Source organism: Antechinus flavipes, chromosome 4, assembly GCF_016432865.1.
Source record: "Antechinus flavipes isolate AdamAnt ecotype Samford, QLD, Australia chromosome 4, AdamAnt_v2, whole genome shotgun sequence".
Taxonomy (NCBI): domain Eukaryota; kingdom Metazoa; phylum Chordata; class Mammalia; order Dasyuromorphia; family Dasyuridae; genus Antechinus; species Antechinus flavipes.
Window position 1 is genome coordinate 222,512,190 of NC_067401.1, and position 21,545 is coordinate 222,533,734.

At 31.5% G+C, this 21,545-nt stretch overlaps 1 protein-coding gene across 1 annotated transcript in view; it reads right to left on the reverse strand.

The window, feature by feature from the left end:
• Window positions 1-220: 220 nt before the first annotated feature.
• Window positions 221-21,545, reverse strand: part of HMGCLL1 (3-hydroxymethyl-3-methylglutaryl-CoA lyase like 1) — a 245,224-nt gene continuing 223,899 nt past the window's right edge. The window contains exons 8-9 of the mRNA XM_051997181.1: window positions 6,331-6,456; window positions 221-1,541 (exon numbers count right to left, since the gene is read on the reverse strand). Coding sequence (XP_051853141.1) covers window positions 1,440-1,541; window positions 6,331-6,456 — 228 coding nt within the window. The 3' untranslated portion in view covers window positions 221-1,439. The remainder of the gene's footprint in view (window positions 1,542-6,330; window positions 6,457-21,545) is intronic.

Genomic DNA, 21,545 nt, shown 5'->3' on the forward strand with positions numbered 1-21,545 from the left:
ACCGTTTTTTCTGATAGCCATTTTGCTTTTCCAACTTTCAGCATGCTTCACTTTCGAGATTTATTATTTGTATTATTGTTATTAAATTTACCTTAATTACAATCAGTACTTCCCTTCCTTGCCTTGATGTTCTATATATATGTAAATATATATATATAAACATACATATATTTATATATAAGAGAATTGATGAATATTAAGATAAAATCCACAATGTTCATTTTCATATTTGAACCAATATTCAATTTATTTAAAAGTTAATAGTATCAGGTATTATTGGAGAAGTCTAAATAAATAACTGATATTTCAGAATAAAGTTTTACATTTTCTACACATGATTTGCATAAATAACTGAAAGGTTATTCTTAACACAATATTTTTCATTGCCCATCATTGATGCATTGGCCTGGGCCATTTCAGTAAGGATTTTCTATGTGATAATTTGTCGTCTGGAGTTTACAATAACCAAGAATTTCATCAAGTTCAACATTGAGCACAATATTTTTTTTTAAATAGATAACCTGAGTGTATGTGGTTTAACTTAACTATAGGATGACAAATAATAAGATTGTCTATGCATTGAGAACTATCTTTAATAACATTGCAAGTATAATTAGAGTTACAATGGCAATATGGAATTGGAAAAAAGATGTGAAAATAGGATGTGCTAAAAGTAAAGCCAGAATCATTTTCTTTTGTGGTATGAAGTAAATGGGATGAAAACCCCACTTCCAATTTCTTTATTGTTGAGTAAGAGCCCATTGGTTTGTACTGTAACTGATGAAAAGAGAAGCATGGTGAACTGAATGTATGTAACAAATATGGGAGGTCCTAATGTGTTCCCAGGATATGGCATGTTGCCATCGACCACAGCCTCTTGGAACAAGATAAAGTCATTCAAATAGTTAACAGATGTTAACTATAGTTGAAATACAAAAGTCTTATTGCTAAAATTACTTAGGGTCATATTGAGATTTGGCTCCTCGTTCATAACTTAACTGACTTGGCAAATAGAAAGTTGAGATCAGGAGCAAAATACATAATATCAGGGCCACACACTATGTGGAATCTCATAAACTACTGAAAATATGTACTCTGTGTTGAACCAACTTGATTAAGTATTAACCAAGTATTCAATATTGGGGAAATCTGCAGTCAATTTTAAGTGAATTTTAAAAGTTATTTTTGTTACAGCAATATATAACATTCTCCAAGTAATAATATATTTATACACTGAATTGTATTTATTATTTATCCATAAGTCTTTTTATTTACCTGGTATCCATGCTATGCTTTGAGTCAACAATCTTCTATTTAAAAGCCCACTTCCACTTCTGTCCATCATTTCACATTTCCAAATAAATTGACAGTAATGTTTTTCAGATGATATCTTTGTAGGAGAGAGAGCTTCCAAATTTCATAACCCAACTTCATTCATGTCAAACACTGAAGGAGGCCTGTGCTACTTTTGAATTTGTTGTCTTATTTATAGCTCTACAAATAAAGTTCCCAGCTTCCATCACTTTGTAAAGATTCACTCCCTGGTCAGTGAAAAAATGGGAAAGAAGAAAAGAGAGATGAAATAGTGAAAGGCTACTAGTAGTATTACTAATTAGTATTTAAATAGAATTTGAATGCTTGAAAAATGCTTTACAAATATCATCTAATCATCACAACAACTTTGGCAGGTTAGTTTTACTATTATTCCTATTTTACAGATGAAGAAATTGAAGCAGGCAAAAGATAAATGACTTGCCTATGGTCATTTTACTCACTTGCTAGGTTCTTGCTAGTAAGAAGCCAGAACTGAATACAGATCTTCCTTACTTAATTAAGGTCCAATAGTCTATCTATTGTATCAATTAGATATCTCTACTATTTCTATCTGGTTCTCTAATTATCTAGTGCTAAATTCATCACTTTAAACCTAAATATTTCACATTTAATTTTCTTTTATGGAGCACAATAGTATTTTTATATATACATATATAAATAATAACAACTTACTTCTATATAAAAATTTAAGGTAATATAGCAAAGTGAACATGGAACTGGATTCAGTTTCAAGAGCACTTAGGTTTGAATTCTGCTTCAAACACTTAGAAGGAGTGCCACCCTATCAAAGCTCTTCTCTGACATAATTTTCCTAATGGGCAAAATAGGGAATAGCTCTTAAGGGGCTATTGTAATGATCAAATAACACAATACTCTGTAGGCCTTAAAGTGCTATATGATTGTCAGCTATTATCAAAGATTTTCAAAACTATTTTATCTGCATTATCTCATTTGATAATTACAATAATCATATTAAATAGGTAGTCATTATCCATTTTTTTTAAAAAATGAAAACATTGGATCAGAGGAGCATAATGACTTGTCAAAGGTCATCCACTTAGTGAGAGATTAAATTGGAATTCTATCCTGTATCTTCCCTGTTTTAAATCCATCACCCTCATGAACAAAGCCTTTAAATGATCATGAGGATTATAAATCTCATTTTTTTTTTTTAATTAGAACATTCCTTGGTAACTTTCTAAAGTTATAGATTATAGAAGGAATGGCAATCTGCAACTAGTTTCCATACCAGAAATTCCCCAACATGATAAAATCAACAACAATTTTAAATTACATTTATTAATAACATATCACTAATGAATTTTAAGACTGAAATTGTTATGATATCACTGGTTTGATTAGTTACTACTTAATTCTCATGTAGTGTGTATGTTATAATATTTCAATTAAAAATAGGGTTAGGAAACACTGCTTTGAGAAGCAGAGAGAATACAGCATTTATTAGTATCTACTATGATCCAAGTACTTATGTTAAGTGCTTTACCCTCAAAGATAGATCCCATTATTTATCTCCTTTTACAGATGAGGAAACAGAAGTTAATTGAGGGAAACATAGGATAAGTGACTTGTTTAGGGTTATCCAGACAGTGTCTTGAGTTTGATTCAAAAATTTACTAATCTAGATGACTCTAGACAAGTCCACTGTAAAACAAAGATGGCCCTTCCTAAAATTGCTATGAGGATCAAATGAGATGATATTTAGAAAGCACTTAATAAACTTCATAAGTGCTTCTTATGAAGCACCTTCTTCCTTTGGCTTAAAAGTGAATTTATCTGATCCTTCTTTACAGTTAGGGAATGTGTTCATGCTTTACATGCTAACACCACTTTTGTAAACATAATTTTGCATATTTCCCTGGTATTCCCAAACAGTAGCTGTATTTTCAAAAATCTGCAAGTTTGTATATTGGGGGGAGGAGGGAGAGAGAGAGAGAGAGAGAGAGAGAGAGAAGATATAGGATGTTAAGTGGTACAGTGAATACAGTGCCAAAAGGGGAATCAGGAAGATCTGAGTTCAAATCTTACTTCAGACACTTGCTATGTATGACTCTGTGAAAATAACTTAATCTTGTTTGCCTCAGTTTCTTCGTCTATAAAAGGAGATAGAGAAGGAAATGGCAAACGACTTCTTTGCTAAGAATGGGGTCATTCTTAGGGGGTCAAGAAGAATCAGGCATGACTATAAACAATTAAATGACAGCAACAAATGTGAGCACACTAACACTAATATATGTGTATCCATACACATGTACATATATATTTTTCTCTGTGTATACAAACGTATGTATGTATATAATATATATACATGTATTATATATTTACATATTTGCTTAACCATATTTCCTTTTAGCTAGTTTTCTCTGTGCAAATTTTTTGCAGGTCATTGATTTTGAATTCCCTCCTATTTTTTTTTATTTAAAAAAATCTATGAAAACATTTTAAAAAAATCCAGTAAGTAAATGGCTTATATTACTATTATATCTTTCATAACTATTTCCAACACCAATTGTTACTTCAGGTTGAATCTTTTATTTCAGGAAACCCAGTTGTGTCACAGAAATACCCTTAGATGCCTTCTTCACTGAGTCCAGGAAACATTCTAGTTTGAATTCTCTCATAAAGTTAAAAGGAAATTTTGTATGACTGGCTACATGTGTCAACTGAAAGTTTTTAATTATCTTCCAACAAGTGCTCACAGGAGACTTTTAAAGCTTCATCAACCATCAAATCCTCTCATCACCTCCTCAGAATTTCATTTTTACAGTCATTTAAGTTGGATTGTTGAAATGTATGCAAAAAAAGGAGTTTATTTTTAGCAGCTTTCTGCCTTTTTATAGGACTTAAATTGTCACGTAGAAGAGATTTTAAGCTGTTATTATTTTACTTCTCAGTATAATAGTCTAGTTATTTTAAAAACACACACACATACACCTAGCTTTCCTTTAGGTCTTTCATCTTCTAAATATATTATTATTGCCCTACATCACAAAACAACAGAGTTTATGCTTAAAGCTAAAGAAGGTCATGCCAACCTGTGCTAGATGGAGACTTGGGGCTTCTGAGATATAAATGATTCAGTCACATTAGAGAATTCAGAGTTGAATGGGATTTCAATGACCATATTCCTTTTTTATTTTACAGATAAGGAAATAGGCTCAGAGAGATTAAATGATTTGACTAAGTTCACTATGCAGAGCCAGGTATTGCTGTTTGCAAAGTCAGTGCTTTTGTCACTGCACTGGGCCTGACTTCTTCTCTTGCTCTATGATCATAAATGTTTGTCTATTTTTTTCTCCTAAAATCAATTTAATCTTTCTTGCAGGAAGCTGAATTGTTCTCTTTCTAGAATGTCATACCTAGTCAATATAGTTAGCTACAACCAAGTCATTTTGAGATATGATATGGTCCTATGAAATGACCACTGCTTTTGGAGTTCAAAGATTTGGTCTGAAACTTAGCCTCTGTCACTTCCTATCTATGTGACTGTGAGTAAATCATTTTCATTATCTAGGTTTTAGTTTTGTCATTTTTAAAATGAGGAAGTTGAGAAATCCCTTCCAGCTCTAAATCTGTGATGCTTTTACTTGGGATGCAGAATCATAAAGCAGAAAGATGGTTGGGCTTGAAGATAAAACATATGGGTTAGTACTCCAGACCTGCCACTTACTCCCTGTGTGAACAAGGGTTTTCCATTTATCCTCCCCAGGCCTCAGATTCTTAATAAGACAGGGAAGAAAGAGAAGGGAATAAGCAGTTCTATAGCACCCACTAGGTGCTAGCCCTATACTAAGAATTTTACAATTATTATTTCTTTTGATCCTGCAAAGTAGGTGCTATTATTATTTCCTTTTTACAATTGAGAAAACTGAGGCAAACCAAGATTAAAAAACTTGGCCAGGGTTATATAGCTAGTAAATTTCTGAGGCTACATTTGAACTCAGATCTTTCTGACTCCATGCCCACATTTCTATCTACTAATGAAAGTGTTAAATCTGATGGTCCCTAATATTTCTTTCATATTTATGTCTAAATTTCTGATTCTTAATAAATAACAAATATGCATTATATATTACAGATTTAAATGATTTTGCATCAGTATCTTCTAAACCTTTCCCAGTTGATTATGAAAAGAAGCTAAATCATTAAATCACTCTGAACCTTAATTTTCTTATTTATGCATAAATAAATAAATAATAAAATCTATATTACCAATGTCTTGAAGTTGTCATGAGTATCAAGTCAGCCCAACTGAAATATTGCAATTAATGTGGAAACTTTGTAAATTTTATCCTCTAACACAAAGTAATCTCCATGAGGACTGGGACTGTCTTTTGCCTCTTTTTGTATCCCCAGAGCTTAGTACAATTTCTGGTACATAATAAGCACTTAATAAATGTTTATTCATTGATTTCATTTCTGTCTTTATAGCTCTACCGCCCAGCAAGGCACTTGAAAAATGCATGGTGAAGTTGTTTTTTGATGTATGGGATTGGAAGATGAGCTGGGGAAGAGGGTCATTTAGACCTATGATGTCACTGGTTCAGGAATTTCCCATTAGCAAACTGTGACCAGCCACTTTCCTACAATTTCATAATTTTAGAGAGTTGTCTGTGGAACTGAGTTTTAAATGACTTGTCTAAGGTCACTTGGCCAATGTACATTAGAGGTAAGAGTCAAATTTCTCCTATTTTCCATTCTCTGGTGCTGAATCTCTATCTACTAAGTTATGCTATTTCTTAAAACTAAAGTATAAAATGCTATAACAAATGTAAAGCATTATTGTTCTCCATGATTAAAGCTATGCTGTTATTTTAAATCTATCTTTGATACTGGATTTTCATCTCTGAATTTTAGCATACTGCAGAAATGGAATAAAACCTTGACCTTGGAATGAGTTTTCAATTCTTACAAATCTTCTGATCTGGCGCTTCATGGAATATATGAATATTATTTGAATGTATTATAATGACTTACCGTATTGAGTCCCAGACCATTCAGCATATAGATCAAATCCTCTGTTGCTACATTCCCAGAAGCACCTTTTGCATAAGGACAACCACCTAATCCAGACACAGCCGAGTCCACAATATTGATTCCCATCTGAAAAGCAAACAAACAAAAGCAATGGATTTTCTTTCTCAATTAGCAGCATACGGTGAAAAATTTTCGTTGGACTTTTGTAGGTAAGCAAAAGATCAGTTCTTTGACAAATATTTAGGATGAAAATCTAATGCCAAAGACTTCACTTTTACCCTGAATTTCCTACTGAAGTTAAAGAAGTGACTCAGAAGGGTCTGCGTACAGCTACCAGAAACCTGGTAATTTGTTCCTGGAGGTTAGGGGTTAGGAGAACTTGAAGCAAAAATACAAGTGATTCACTTTAATACCATAAATATGAAATTTTCTAGACATGATTATAGGATAAAGGAGCTAACAGAAACCTCTTTTAGCTGTTATGGCGAAAGCTTCAAGATACAATAGTAGTGCCTTCATTTTAGATGGAGACATCTTATGCCCTGCCCAATTTAATTTAGTCTATAAATTGTTTAATTATATACAATATCATCTTCCTCCTGCCTCATGAAAAATTAAGCTTATTCAGGCCAAAAATTATGCTTCCTATCAACAGCATCCAGCAGAGTGACTTTTTTGTTTCTTTATCATTTCTTTAACATATCAGGTATTCCTGATGAGGAACTCCCTTTCTCCTAATGCAGAAAAGCCCCTAATCTGCAGTTTATAATATTAGTGCCTCTTGAGGGCACTAAGAAGCTATACAAATCAAAAGGAGGGCTATGTTGGCTGTCAAAGTGTAGATCTAGGATCAGGGTTCTCAAACTTCCAGTTCACTGTCCCTCAGACTATTGGAGGGCCAGACTATAGTAAAAACAAAAACTTTGTTTTATGGGCCTTTAAATAAAGAAACTTCATAGCACTGGGTGAGAGAGTTAAATGTCCTCAGCTGCTCCATCTGGCCCGCGGGCCATAGTTTGAGGACCCCCTAGATTCTAGGAGATCTACCACACCCAAAGCATTTTTAGTTTGAGTCTGGTAGTGTGCTATATTTGGCATACCAAAAGTTTTAATACAGCTTTAAGCTTTAATAGCTTAAGAGTCATATAGAATGCTATGTGGAGTTTTTGCAACCTTTTACAATTCTCTTTCATAAAATAAAACTTATAACAAGTTAATATTTGTCTGTTGTGCTAACCAATTGAATGATGAGCTTTTGTGAGGAATGGTAAAGGTAATAACCAGAGTTGACATTATCATTTTTTAGATATAGAGCAATGAACATTAAATGTACCTGCAAATCTATTTTTTAAGGACTAATTCAGTGTGTGGTTTGGGGAAGACTCAAGTATATGAGAATGTGAAACACCTGACACCAGTCTCTGTGAGCAAGAAATGCTCTAAGTGGGGAGAAATAAGAACACAGTGGGGCAGGCTTCAGGAGGAATTTGGCTGTGGCTTGGCTGCCAAGGGAAGACAGCTTTTTATTTTAATTCATTATTATCACCAACTAGGTGCTAAGCTCAGCTGTTTCTAGGATTCTGGAATGCTAGTGTTGTCAGCACCCTTTAAACTCTGGAACCCTAGAGCAAAACCCTGATCCACATAACAAATTCCAGCTTTGCAGAGGAATGATCCTATAAGTACTATGTACTTATCTCTTCCCAAGGAGACTTTGTAAGATTTTTATGTAGTTTCCAAAGTGAAAATGCTATAGGTAGATAAATCAGGCTTGTTATGCATTGATCAAAATACAGGGACACACTGCTTAATGTTTTGGGTTCAATTGTTCTCTGTAAAATCATCTAAATGACTTCCCATACTTTCCATAAGCTGAAAAGCTTTTGTACAAGGAAAGAAACAAGGTTAAATTATCAACCTATGAAATTATCTGGTCTGTTTTACAATGAATGTTTTGAATATTACTTCTTGTTAAACTTGTTTATGTTTCCACCAAGGCCTCAGACCTAAAAGATTCTTCAAGGGTCCCAAAGTCCATTAATGGGCAAAAGTAAGTGAAACAGAGATGCAGAAGAACATTATCTTCAGCATAGTCTCACTATGATCCTAACTATATTCCTTATGCTTTAGATATCCAGTGTTATCATGACTTTTTTCATGTCATTATTTTTCCCTTTTCCCTTTGAAAAACAAACAAACCTCAACAAGTTCAGAAATAAATTACCAACAAGAGTTTAACGTGATAGACTCCAAAGGCATTACATTTAGCAGGAATTAAAAAATTAAAACTAATAACATGGCAAATTCTAATAATAGAATATTGGGTATTATGGTGGGATAGAGTGGGGGGAAAAGAGGTAGGGAACTTCATAGTAGTCAAGGTTTTCTGAGCCCCTGAAATCACCCCTCAGAGGCATAGACATTCATTTAAGGAGAATAGTCTTGCATGATGGAGCTGACACACTCTCTCCTAAGGGAGCCAAAAGATGAAGCTTTTTGACCTTTCAGTTTCCCCTTTTCTTGGTGAAACACTGAGTCTTAGGTGTGGGTCAGCTTTCATCCTTAGCTCCATTCCCTCAGAGTATCACTCGATTCCTGGGCACCATTTCAAAAAACTTGGAAACATTGTACAGGAAGGATTTAAATGGATAAGAGTCAGTAGCCCCTAGAGTGATAATCTCGGTCAGTATGAGATTACTTCAACAACATCCAGCAGGTAAGACTATGAGCACTTCTTTATTCTCCCTCTTCCCTGCACCAGCGGTCACAGGAGAGGTTAACCCTAGGAGTTATCCATTGCCCCTGGACAGATCTCTCCTTATTAAGAACTTTGTTGATTTAAGAAAAGAGCATAGTTTTAATCTCAATTGGCTTTCTGTGAGTCAGCTTAGTTATGGACTGAAAGGGGCCAACTGCTTCTATCTCAAAACCAGAAACATATTTATCTTTTGCTTATCACAAAAGTCAAAGTGAAATGCTTTCCACTGTCTTCTGTGTTATAATCATAATCATAATTATATTTATATATAATATTATATGATTATAATTATAATCATAAAATGAGATGAACTGGGACTCAAAACATCCCATATCCCCTCTTTTATTTTACTATTTGATTACTTTGTAAAAGTCTTGACTCTCTAAGATCTAAGTGAAATCAGTGGCAGAATAACAATTAAAAAGGCAGTCCCAGATTTTCATCTAATACCAATATAACCTAGCTGGATAATTCCTCCTCTTTTCTCATCCAGTCCCAATCATTTCTCAAAAACTATAAATGAGGTGAAGGTATCATATTATCCTTCATTGGTAATAAAAACTCCCCTCTGGGAGCTCATTACACTATTATACTGATAAAATCCCAGATCTGTTAAAAAAAAAAATGAAAATCTTATGTCATTGATTTGACTGGAAGATATTGGAATAACTTAATGGATCATTTCACTTATTTGCTATGGTGTCAGAGCATATCTGACAGTTAATCTGATAGTTAATACTTTCTTTTCTATGGGCTCTTGTACTGCCTTTATTCCAATGTGGACTGTTAGTATCATTGATAAGCAATTTGTTTTTCTTTTTAAGGCTGTTCAAGAATACCAGTTCAAAATTTACATAATCTCAATAGTCTCCCAGAGGAAAATACTAAGCTCTTTTAAAATTCTCTTTCATAAAATAATACTTTTAACAAGTTAATATTCTTCTGTTCTGCTAAGCAATTGAATTCTATCTTCTAGCAACAGAGGCTCTGATGAAAACAGTATCATCTGCAGCCTTATGAAGCATGTCCTCTGCATGTCAGCATGATGATTTAGGAGTATCTTCCCTACCCTCCACTCCATGATCATCCTCATTCCCCCCCACCACCTTTTTTTTTTTTTTTTTTTTTTGCTGAGACAATTGGGGTTAAGTGACTTGCCCAAAGTCACAGAGCTGAGAAATATTAAATGTCTGAGACCGAATTTGAACTCAGGTCCTCCTGACGTCAGAGCTGGTGCTCTATCCACTGCACCACCTAGCTACCCTATTCTCTCTTGGAAGGATTACATTTCACTTCTGTTAAGGGGAATCAGAAAAACAAAGAAATAAAACCCAAACAATTCAATAACAACAACTACACTTGATTTGGATCAAAGACTCATTTTTTTTTCTTTTGTAACAATTATTCACTTTGAAAGGAGAAATAACTGGCAATTTTATTTTATTTTAATATGTTTCCTATCATTCAAAAGATGGGACACAGATTTCTAATTTCATTGGTATAGGAAACTCCTAGATGAGGAAAATACCTTTACTAATGTAAGTTGCTACCTTTCTTTGCAACTTGGCCTTTTAAGGACTTACCTACCACTGAGAGATTAAATAATTGGCCTAGTCACATATCTCTATTTAACTGATAATTAAACAGAGCTTAAAAGCCACTTCTTTTTCCTCTTCATGAAATGAACCCTAAACAGAATCACAAATAGGTAGGTTAGATATTAGTGTTGTATAGAGCACCAGAAGGCACAGATCACAAGTGCAAATGGTGATTTTGAGTGGGGACTGCTCAGGTCTTGAAACTAATAACTCTTGGTTTAACATTTAAACTAAATAGATCTTTACATAAATAACCTTAAGGTGGCACTGTTGTACCAAAAGATGCTTTGGTTTACATTGCCCTTTTAGAAGAAATCATGACATTTAGTAATTAAAAAAAAAAAAAAAAAAAAAAAAAAAAAAAAAGAAACTACTGTGTTCTAACTGAAGAAGATGGTTATCTACCGAAGTTAAGTACAACATAAAATCAGTTACAGTGTTGTTCTTTAAGGAAAAAGACTTCTGAAAACTATGCAGAATATTAAAGAATCAGAAAAACACCTTGAAGGGGATTCAGCTATTAATTCAGCTGCATATCTGAAAATGATATTCAACCTTTACTTTATAATGTCCCCTTGAAAAAACATCACATTTTCTGGACACTCACCTCTACTTACAAATACATGTTCCCTTGTTTCTTATTTGAAAAGTCAACCTGTCATCCAAAGTCCTGTTCATTAGAACCAATTAGAAGAATTTTAATGTCTCTTTCACTTATCATTCGTCAAATGTGGAAGCAAAAGATGTCGATTCAAGTACTGATTTTGCTACTTATTACTATGTGGTTGTTGGCAAGATCCTTTATTTATATAATTCAATATCTTTATCCATAATTTGAGGAAAATAGATGCAAATATCCCCCCAGCCCATCCAGCCCTAATTTTTATTAGCCTATTAAATACTTTGAAATAATTTGTAAATTATTCTCTACCCCTCTCCCACCTAGTCCCCAAACTATCTTTTGCCCAGGCTAGATATCATTTGCTCCTTCAAATATTCCAGGCTATTAAATCTAATTTTTAAAATTGGTATACATCACCCTCTTTTAGATAAATTCCAACTTGCCAATGTCCTTCTGAAAATGCCATACTCAGAAATAAACTCAATATTCCAGATGTGCTCTTCTCTGGAAAGTACAAACAAGTTTTGGATACTCTATTTCAATGAATACAGACTAAGATTATGTTAGATTTGGGGGGATACAATGGCACATTGCTCTGCTATACACTAAAAAAATTAGTTTTTCATGTGTGATTTTTTTAAAATAATGTCTCCCTGTAATGAATTTGTTGTTTTATTTTTTTAAATCAAGTGTAGGATTTTAAATTCATTCCAATTAAATTTCATCATCCTAGTTCTGAACCATTAGCCTAGGTTGTCAATATCATTTTGGATCTCTCTTCTGTCATCTATTACATTAACTATTTTCTGTACTATATCATCTATAAATCTGATAGGAATGGCATATATATATCTTCTTTTTGTCAGAGGCAAAAATATTTAACAGAATTAGATAAGGTATAGGCTCTTGAGGCATTCTTTCCAGGTTCACCTCTATCCATTATTTTTTAGATTCAATTGGGCACACTTATGAGACCACGTAACTACAAATCTATAGCTGATATTGCTCCATCTTGTTGATAAGTATACCTTAAGAAACTTTGTCAAATTTCTTACTAATTATAATATAGGCATATTATGTCTATAACATTCTCTAATCAATAAAGATAATTAAGCTAATCTGGTAAATGATGTTTCTTCTCCTTAAAGCTAATAATTTAATTTATAATAAGCATAATAATTATTATTTCATGAAACAGACAAATTAATTGTGCAAGGTGAGATGATGATGGAAATAAGTAGTTCCTACTTATTTCAAAGAAATAATTCACACAAAGCATGCTAGATTTCTGGCTAATTTTTTCCTAACTGAAGAGATTTACATAATATAGCCAATAAAAGAAAAAAAGATACTCCAAGTCATTTATTATAGAGAAACTAAATAAATATTTAATTTAATTTAATTACTATCATTGCAATTTTTAAAGCATCATTGTTCTGATACTGAAGAGTGGTTTATTGATATCCCATTATGAGTAATCCTCATTATAATTTTGTTATGCACAAAAAATCTATAACAATAAATAATAAACGTCTCCTTTCCTAATTTAACAATTCTCATAACTCTTAAGTATCAGGTTGTTTTTTTTTTTTTTTTCCTTTCAGGACATGTCAATGACTATGGGCAATAATTAGTGACAGAAATGTTGAGTTTAGTTGATTTTCACATTGTCTTTGAATGCAGGTATAAAATGTTACAGTAGATAAAACACATAATTTGGAATCAATGGACAGGAGTTCAAATCTTTGCTCTGTTACTTTTTAATTACATCACTATGGATAAGACATTTAACTTGTCTAGCCCTGTGCTTTTTCTATAATACGTTTTAATGCAATATCTATGATCCATTTCATTTATAAATGCTATGATCTTATAAAATACATTATATGGTTCTTCTTATGAAATATTAAAATGATTGATGAAGGTATCTTAAGGCATACAGGTTTTTGGTACAGAGTAACATCAATATTGTTAGGATGATCAAATGTGAAAGACCTAGTTACTCAAATTAGCACAGTAATTTCAGACAATCCAATGGAGCCATAATAATAAAAAAAAAAATTATCTACCTCCAGAGAGAGAGAGCTGATAAGCTCTGAGTACTAACTAAAGTTTATTTATTAACTTTATTTATATTTCTTGCTTTTTAATTACTTTTTATGCAGCATGGCTAATATGGAAATAATATGGAAATAAATTCATGTGTGTAACTGATATATTGCTTTCTTCTCAGTGAGTGGAAGAGAGAAAGAGCGGACAAAGAGAATTTGGAATTCAATTTAAAAAAAAAAATCAATGTTTGAAATAAATAAATAATTCATTTAAAAAATCCAAGAAAAAAGTTGATTTGGCTATTTTTAATGATATTAAGGTTGGGGTAAGGGAGAATAAAGATAAGATAATGGAAATTAAAGCTTGGGAAGGCTGGAAGATAGAAAAGGGGAGGGGAGAACAAGGAAAAAGAGAATGCTAAGGATTGGGGAAGTGGAAAAAAGGAAGAAATATCAAAGATGTTATGGCCATTAATACAATCTTTGAATCACTAATGGATGAAAGTGGTCTATGAAAATATCCTTTCTTACTGCCATTTTTATGAAAATTGGAATTGATTATATTGTATAGATAATCGAATGTTTTTTTACTTAGGATATGAGTAAATATCACCCAATAGAAATGGTACATTTATCCTTTGAAGATAAATTTATTTAAAGAAAAAAAATCATTGCATTAAAAAAAAAATAGACCTACTTAGCCTAGTTGGGTTTCTATGGACAGAGATGAGTTTCACAAATGCTCCTTCCTCCAATTCTTCCTTTCACCCAATGTTATCACTAATATTTATAAATAAGAGTAGATAAAAGTGATAGGAAAGAAATAAGCTTTATTTAACCCTGCTGAATAGCAGAAAAAGCACTGGAATTGGAGTTAGGAGAGGCTTGAGTTCCAATTTCAGTTCTAACACTTGCTAACTATATTTGTCAAGTCCTTTGACTTGGCAATTTATTTAATCTATCTGTGCTCAGTTTTCCCATCTGTGAAGTGGCAACAATTGCTTGCAAAATGCAAGTATTATGGTGAGAAAATAACTTGATAGCCCCTCAGATCTATAGGTATGGAAAGAATGTGTGAACAAATAGTAAAGAGGATTATAGATGGATAATGTGAACTACATAAAATTAAAAAATTTTTATGCAAAGAAAAACAATGAAGCTAAAAGTAGAAGAGTTATAGGTAAATTTAAAAACATATTTATTGTAACTTTATTAGGCATTTCATATATAAAAGCCAATTAAAAATTTTTAAGAACAAGGACCATTCCTCAATTGTTAAACATTCAAAGAATATGTGTGATCAGTTATTACAAGAATAAATCCAAGTTATAGATAGTCATATTTTAAAAGTTCTAATACATTAATAATTAAATTAAATTAATTGTTAATTTTTTTAACATTGTTAAAATTGTTAATTTTTTTTAATGTGAGATTCTACCTCACAACTCTCATATTAGCAAAGTTGACCAAAAAAAAAAAAAAAAAAAAAAAAAAGGAAAATGCCAAATGCTTGAAAGGCAATAGAAAAATAGATCCATTAATATACTAATAGTGAGAGCTGTGAACTGGATTGCCCATTCTGGAAAAAAAAAAAAAAAAAGAAAAGAAAGAAACTAGAAATATACCCAAAATGTTAGCAGAATGTGCATATTCATTTACCCAGTATTACTACTAATAAGGCTAAACTATAAAGATGTAAAAAGGAAGAAAAGGACATATGTACCTCCAAAAATAATATCCATAGCAGTTCCTTTTGAGGGATAAAGAATTGAAAATTGTGATTGGGTGCCTATTTATAGCTGAACAAATTACAGTATGTGAGCATGATAAATACTACTATTATAGGAAATGATGAAGGAGTTTATTTTTCGCCCCCCCCCCCCAGAGGAATCTGGAAAGACCTATGTGAATTAATAGAGAGTTAAATAGAAAAATTTTAAATGACTTAGATACCTGATTAATGTAATGCACAGTTATGACACCAAAGGACCTATGACGAAATGAAGTACTTACCTTCTGATAGAGAGAGGTAAGAGCGGCTAGGTGGAGCAATGGATAGAGTGCCAGGCCTTGAGTCAGGAAGACTTTAGTTTAAATCCAGCCTCAGACAATAAGTAGCTTTGTGACCCTGGACAAATCACTTAATCCTGTTTGTCTAAGTTTCCTCATCTGTAAAATGAGCTAGAGAAGGAAATCAAAAGCACTCCAGTACCTTTGCCATGAAGACCCTAAAATGGGGTCATAAAGTGTTTATATAAAGTGTTAGACAAGACTGAAATAACTGAACAACATCAACAATAGAGAATGATAATATATATAGTTGCAGACTGAGACTTTTCCTTTTCATGACCAATAAAAGAATGTATTTTGCTTGACTATGTACATAAAATTGTTTTGTTTTTCTTGCTTTTTCGTTGGGAGTTGGGGAGGAAGCAAATGGTAATAGGAGGAAAATGAAAGTGCCTTTCATTGTGATTTTAAAATTTCAACTAAAATTGAATAACCCTAAAATTATTATAAACCTAACACAATTTATTTTTCATCATAGAGTTGTTCATTAAAAAAAAAAATTAGAGAATGAAGAGTGAAAGGGATAAAGGAAAAGAAATACTAACCAGTAAAAGAGAACTGTATGGCTGGAAGAATGAAGACAATTTATGAAAAGCTTCCTTTATTAGATCTCATTCTAGACAGTTGTGAAATTGCTACAAGTGTTTGTGGGTATTGACAATATTTTCTGAAGAAGGGTGTTAGTTTTGATTGTTGTTGAATATATTTGCAATTTTATTGGTATGGGAATGTCTCTGGTTAAGAAAATAATTATATTTTTACTAATGCTGATTAGTCACTGTTGCTTAATTTATAGTCATAAAGATTTTTATGAGACACTGAGAGGTTGCAACTTACATACAGTCACATAGCCAGTTTAATCAGAAACAGCAGTCTTACCTTTGAGGACAGCTCAATCTATCACACTACTAATTCTATCCAAAGTCTATCATTATACCTAAATTATATAACACTATCTATAATAAGAAGATAATAGAGATTTGAAAAAGCCTCAACCAATTTGTTCTCTTGCCAAGCAAAAGTTTTAGGGCAGCAAAAGCAGTAATATTTAATTTGTAAATGAATAAGTAAAATATTTCAGAAGAACATTATGAGCACTGAATAAGAAATAATGAATTAAAAATTTATAGATATTCGTGTTGGCATTTAAAAGGATGCAGAATTAAGTAGGCAGGATCTATTAAATTATTTATATGATGAGTATAATATACAGAAAAAGAACACAACGATTTCAAAACTGTGACCAATGCTGGAGCCAATTATTAATTCAAGGACTCACAGTTAGGTATGTCTCCCCGCTCTTAGTAGAGAGGTGGTGAACTGTAACTGGAAAAATATATACATTTTCAGACATGATCACTTTTATTTATTTTGCTTAATACTGTTTTTTTTTAATCTATTCTTTTCAATCAGCAAAAATATTCCTTTGCTCACTTCTATCTCCATGCCGGAAAAAGAAAAATTAAAATCCTTGCAACAAACACAGTAGTTTGATCAAGCAAGGATTTTAATTTTTCTTTCTCCGGCATGGAGATAGAATTATCATTATCAGATGGTAGAAAGCATGTTTTATCATGAGTTTTCTGTTATGATGGTTGATCCACTCATTCAAGATATTAAGTCTTTCAGAGTTATCTGTCTTTACAGGAAAGCACTTAGCGGTTCATGTTTAACTGTTTATATATTTTTTTAATTTAAAAGTTTCTGAGGACTCTAATCTTTTCATCAGAAACTTTTGGAAACCCTATATTTCATGAAATTCTTGGTAAGTTTTTCTACTTTTGTTTGTTTTTCTGTATAACAATCTTGATTGTAAGATCATATGATTTGTCACCTAATGTATTGTATTCCAAGATCTCTACTTTTTTATGCTAAATTAGATATGATTCTGATTGTGATTTCTCAGTACTTTCTGTGTGTTTTGTCTGTAAATCCAGTTCTGTTATTCCTCTGCTGTCTTCCTACTAGACTAGAAGATGCAAATGTTCTCTTCCTTGTGCCTGACCCTTTTGATTATATTTGGATTTGTTCCTTGGTTCTCAAAAACTTCTCCTGTAGATACAAGTTTTTTCCTACAATGTACCCCAAATTTATTCTAAATCTATGTATGCCATTGGTTTTGAGCAATAAATATTTCTGTTGGAATCTATTCCAACGTAAATTTAAGACTTTCCTTGCTAGATCTAGAATGCCTTCTTGTCCTTATACAGTTTCTCCTTCACTAGGATGTCCTGTGTAAATTAGCTCACTTCTGCCTTGACTTTTGCCCAGGATCCACAAAAATTTCATTGTGTCTTCTTATTTCAACCTGAGATAGAAAAAAAAACAAAAACTCACTGATTTTTTTTCCCTTTAATTTCCAAAGCAGGATTTGATCTAGTGCATTTTCCTGTTCTTGTCTAATAGAGTTGTATTTGGTAGAAGCACTAACTAAAACTTTCTGCCAACCTGCCATGTTGGTTCAGTGTCCTTTGAATTCATTTCTTATGATGAAAGAAACTACTGAAGGAAAGTAGTCACGGAGAAAGTTACAGTAAAGTTGGAAAATATCAACAAGAAAGAAAAAGTTCAAGGCAGCATTACTTCATTCAACTAGAAATCGATTAAGAAAAATAATTTTCAGAAAACTTGGTCAGAAAGTCAAATAAGCCTGATCATCACGAAAGCATATAAATAAAAAAAAACTTGAAGGATGACATACAAAAAAGAAAATATCTACGAAGTCTTAAATAACAACTCCAGCAAAATTAGTGTGGTTATGATCTTTGGATTCTAACATCAGAATCCTAATTGTATGATATGAAAATATAAAAAAATAAAAAATTGAAAGAGTAACTTGACTAAACGAAGCATACAAAGAGGAAATTCATTCTGGAATGGCAATTCTGAATATGTTGAGGTAGTTGAAAGAAATACTACTCTTTGAAAAAGATAGTTATTTCTACTGGGGAATAATAAAAATCAAAAACAAACATGATGAAGGAAATATCAACTACAACCCTTATACCTACTTTAGTATTACTATAAAATCTGTGCAAAATAATATATATTTATATTATGGAGTATTCAAACAATCAGAAGAGAGTAGTCTGACTTTTGTAAAAAGATCATAGCTTTATAATCATAAAACTTGCTGAATGGTCCAAAGAACAAATTTATCAACTTTTTTTTTACATAAAAATGTTTTATTTGGTAGAATAAAATACTGCCTTTTAGATCTTCTTTCAAAAATGTCCTTTATGTAAGCAATAAAATTTTATATTCAATAAAGGGCAATAGAAAGATAGATTAAAAATTAATTGGAAACCAAATAATATAATCATAAAGAATGAATGGATCAAAGAACAAATAAAAGAAATAGCTGGAAAATTCATTGAGGGAAATGACAAAAAAGTGACAACATTCTAAAACTTTGATGGTTAAAAATATTTAGGGGAATTTTGCATCTTCAAATGCATACATTAATAAAACAAAGAAGAAATACATCAATGAATTGTGCATGGAAATTTTAGAAACTACAAAAACATCACATTAAAAATACCCAATTAAATATAAAATTTGAAATTCTGAAAATTAAAAAAATAATAAAATTGAAAGTAGGAAAACATTGAACTGACAAAAAAAGAAATTGAAGGAATTAGAATAGGGATATTATGGTAATATTCTTAGAGAACCTTGAAGAAACAACAAAATACCAACAATAAAAACCTGGGCAAAAATGATATAAAAAGTTGAAAATATTAAAAATCATATTAAAAACTTACAATCAAACCATAACAATAAAAAATTGTGATACTTTTTCAACTGTTCTCTAACATAACTGCTAACTCACTAAAACTACTGAGTTAGAAAAAATAACATATTTTATACAGAATAGAGTTAAAATTTCAAGGAAAATTAGGAATTAGAAGAACTTAACCTTACTAATTTTATTATAAAGCAATAAACATAAAAATGATTGGTTCCTTGTTTAAAAAAAAACAGAATAGGAGATGAGATGTCTAAAATATGACTACTAACAAGCAAATAACCAGAGAAATTCGGGGTTTAATAAAGTCAATTCTGCTTTTTTCTATATGTCTATATATATATATGTGTATATATATATATATATATATATTCTATATATGTAACTTATAACAACTTCCTTTATAAAGACATTAGAAGGAGGGAGGTGTAAGTTAAATATGAAGGGATAACATCTGGAAAATAAAATTAAGGGATGCAAGAGGAATGTACTTGGGGAAAGGGAAAGGCAGACTGGGGTAAATAATCTAACATTGAAGATGCAAGAAAAAGGTTTTAGAGTGGAGGGGAACAAAAGGGAGGTAAGGTGAATGAGTGATCCTCATTCTTATCAGAATTATCTCAAAACTCTTTTGAGGAGGGACAAGGTAAAAGGAAGAGAAAAAAAGAATAAATGTGTGTGGAGAGGAAGTGGGGGAATAGGATGGAGAGAAATAATTAGCAATAGTAATTGTGAAAAATTTTTTGATGCTTTTCTGATAAAGACTTCATTTTTCCAACATATGAAGAACAGAGTAAATTTATAAGAATAAGAGCTATTCCCTAATTGATAAATGATTAAAAAAGATATGAACAGTTTTCAGATGAATAATCAAAAATGAATAATACATGAATAACTGCTCTAACTCACTATTGACTGTAGAAATGCAAACTAAAACAATTGAGGTACTACCTCATACCTTTTAAATTGGTTAATCTAAACAGAACAGAAAAGGAAAATGAGGAATGGTGGAGGGAATATGGGGAAAATGAAACAATAGTGCATTATTGGTGGAGGTGTGAATTAATTCAACTATTCTGTAGAACAATTTGGAGCCATGCCCAAATGGCTATAAAACCATGCATGCCCTTTCACTACTAGATCTGTATCACCAAAGATTTTTTTTATAAAGGAAAAGAACCTATATATACAAAAATATTAATAGAAATTATTTTCTGGGAGCTGCTGTGAAATGGCTGAACAAATTATAGTATATGATTTTTATGGAATATTGATGCTATGAAAAATATGAACAGGATACTCTCAGAAAATCCTAGAAAGACTGACATAAGTGATGCAAAGTGAAATATACTGTGTACAAAGTAATAGCAATATTATAAGAAGATCAACTATGAATGACTCAGCATCAAAGATCCAAGAAAATTCTAAGGAACTTATGATGAAAAATGCTATTCATTTTCAGAGAAAGACTGATGGTATCTGAATATAGACTGAAGCATACTTGGCTTTTGCTGTATTTTTCTTGATGGTTTGGTGTTTTGTTTTGTTTTGTTTTGATTTGATTTGGGTTTGTTTTTTTTTTTTTGTTTGTTTGTTTGTTTATGTTTTCTTTCACAACATATTTATTATAAATATATTTTGCATGACTACATATCTAAAATGTATAATGTATTGCTTTCTCAATGATGACGGATAGGGAGGAAGAAGGGGAGAGAATTTGGAACTCAAAGTTTTAAAAGTGAATGTTAAAATTGTTTTTACATGTAACTAGGAAAAAATAAAATACTATATAAATTTATTTTTTTAATCTGTGACAAACACAAGAAAATAAGTTTAAAAATTGACTTGCATTTTAAATTATTATTTTTAGGCAGACAGAAATCTAAATACAGAAGCTCACATAATGGTGGGAAATGGAAATCTTTAATAATTATTATTAATGGAATAATTTAAAAATAGACAAGAGATGATAACATTTGTTTATTCAAAATTTCATATCTTGGGTATGTGTGAAATAAGTTTACATGGAATCAGAGATGCTTTCAATTGTGAAAAATAAAACACATACTTTGTATTGTACATCTAGAACAAAATTTGGATATTCAAAACATCTAAGGAATTGCTAAAATAATCAGTATAAGCCGTTTCCCTAACGATTGTGATAAAGACAGAAACAAATGAGTTCCCCCCAAAATATAAGCCACACCTAATCATATAGCAAATGGTCAAAATTATCAATAATATGAAATGTAAATTACAATAAATTACAACAAGATGCTATAATCTTATTTTTAACAAACTTGTAAAAACAAGAAATGGTAAAATTAGTAAATTATGAAGATGATGCTAACATTGTCACTGAATCAAA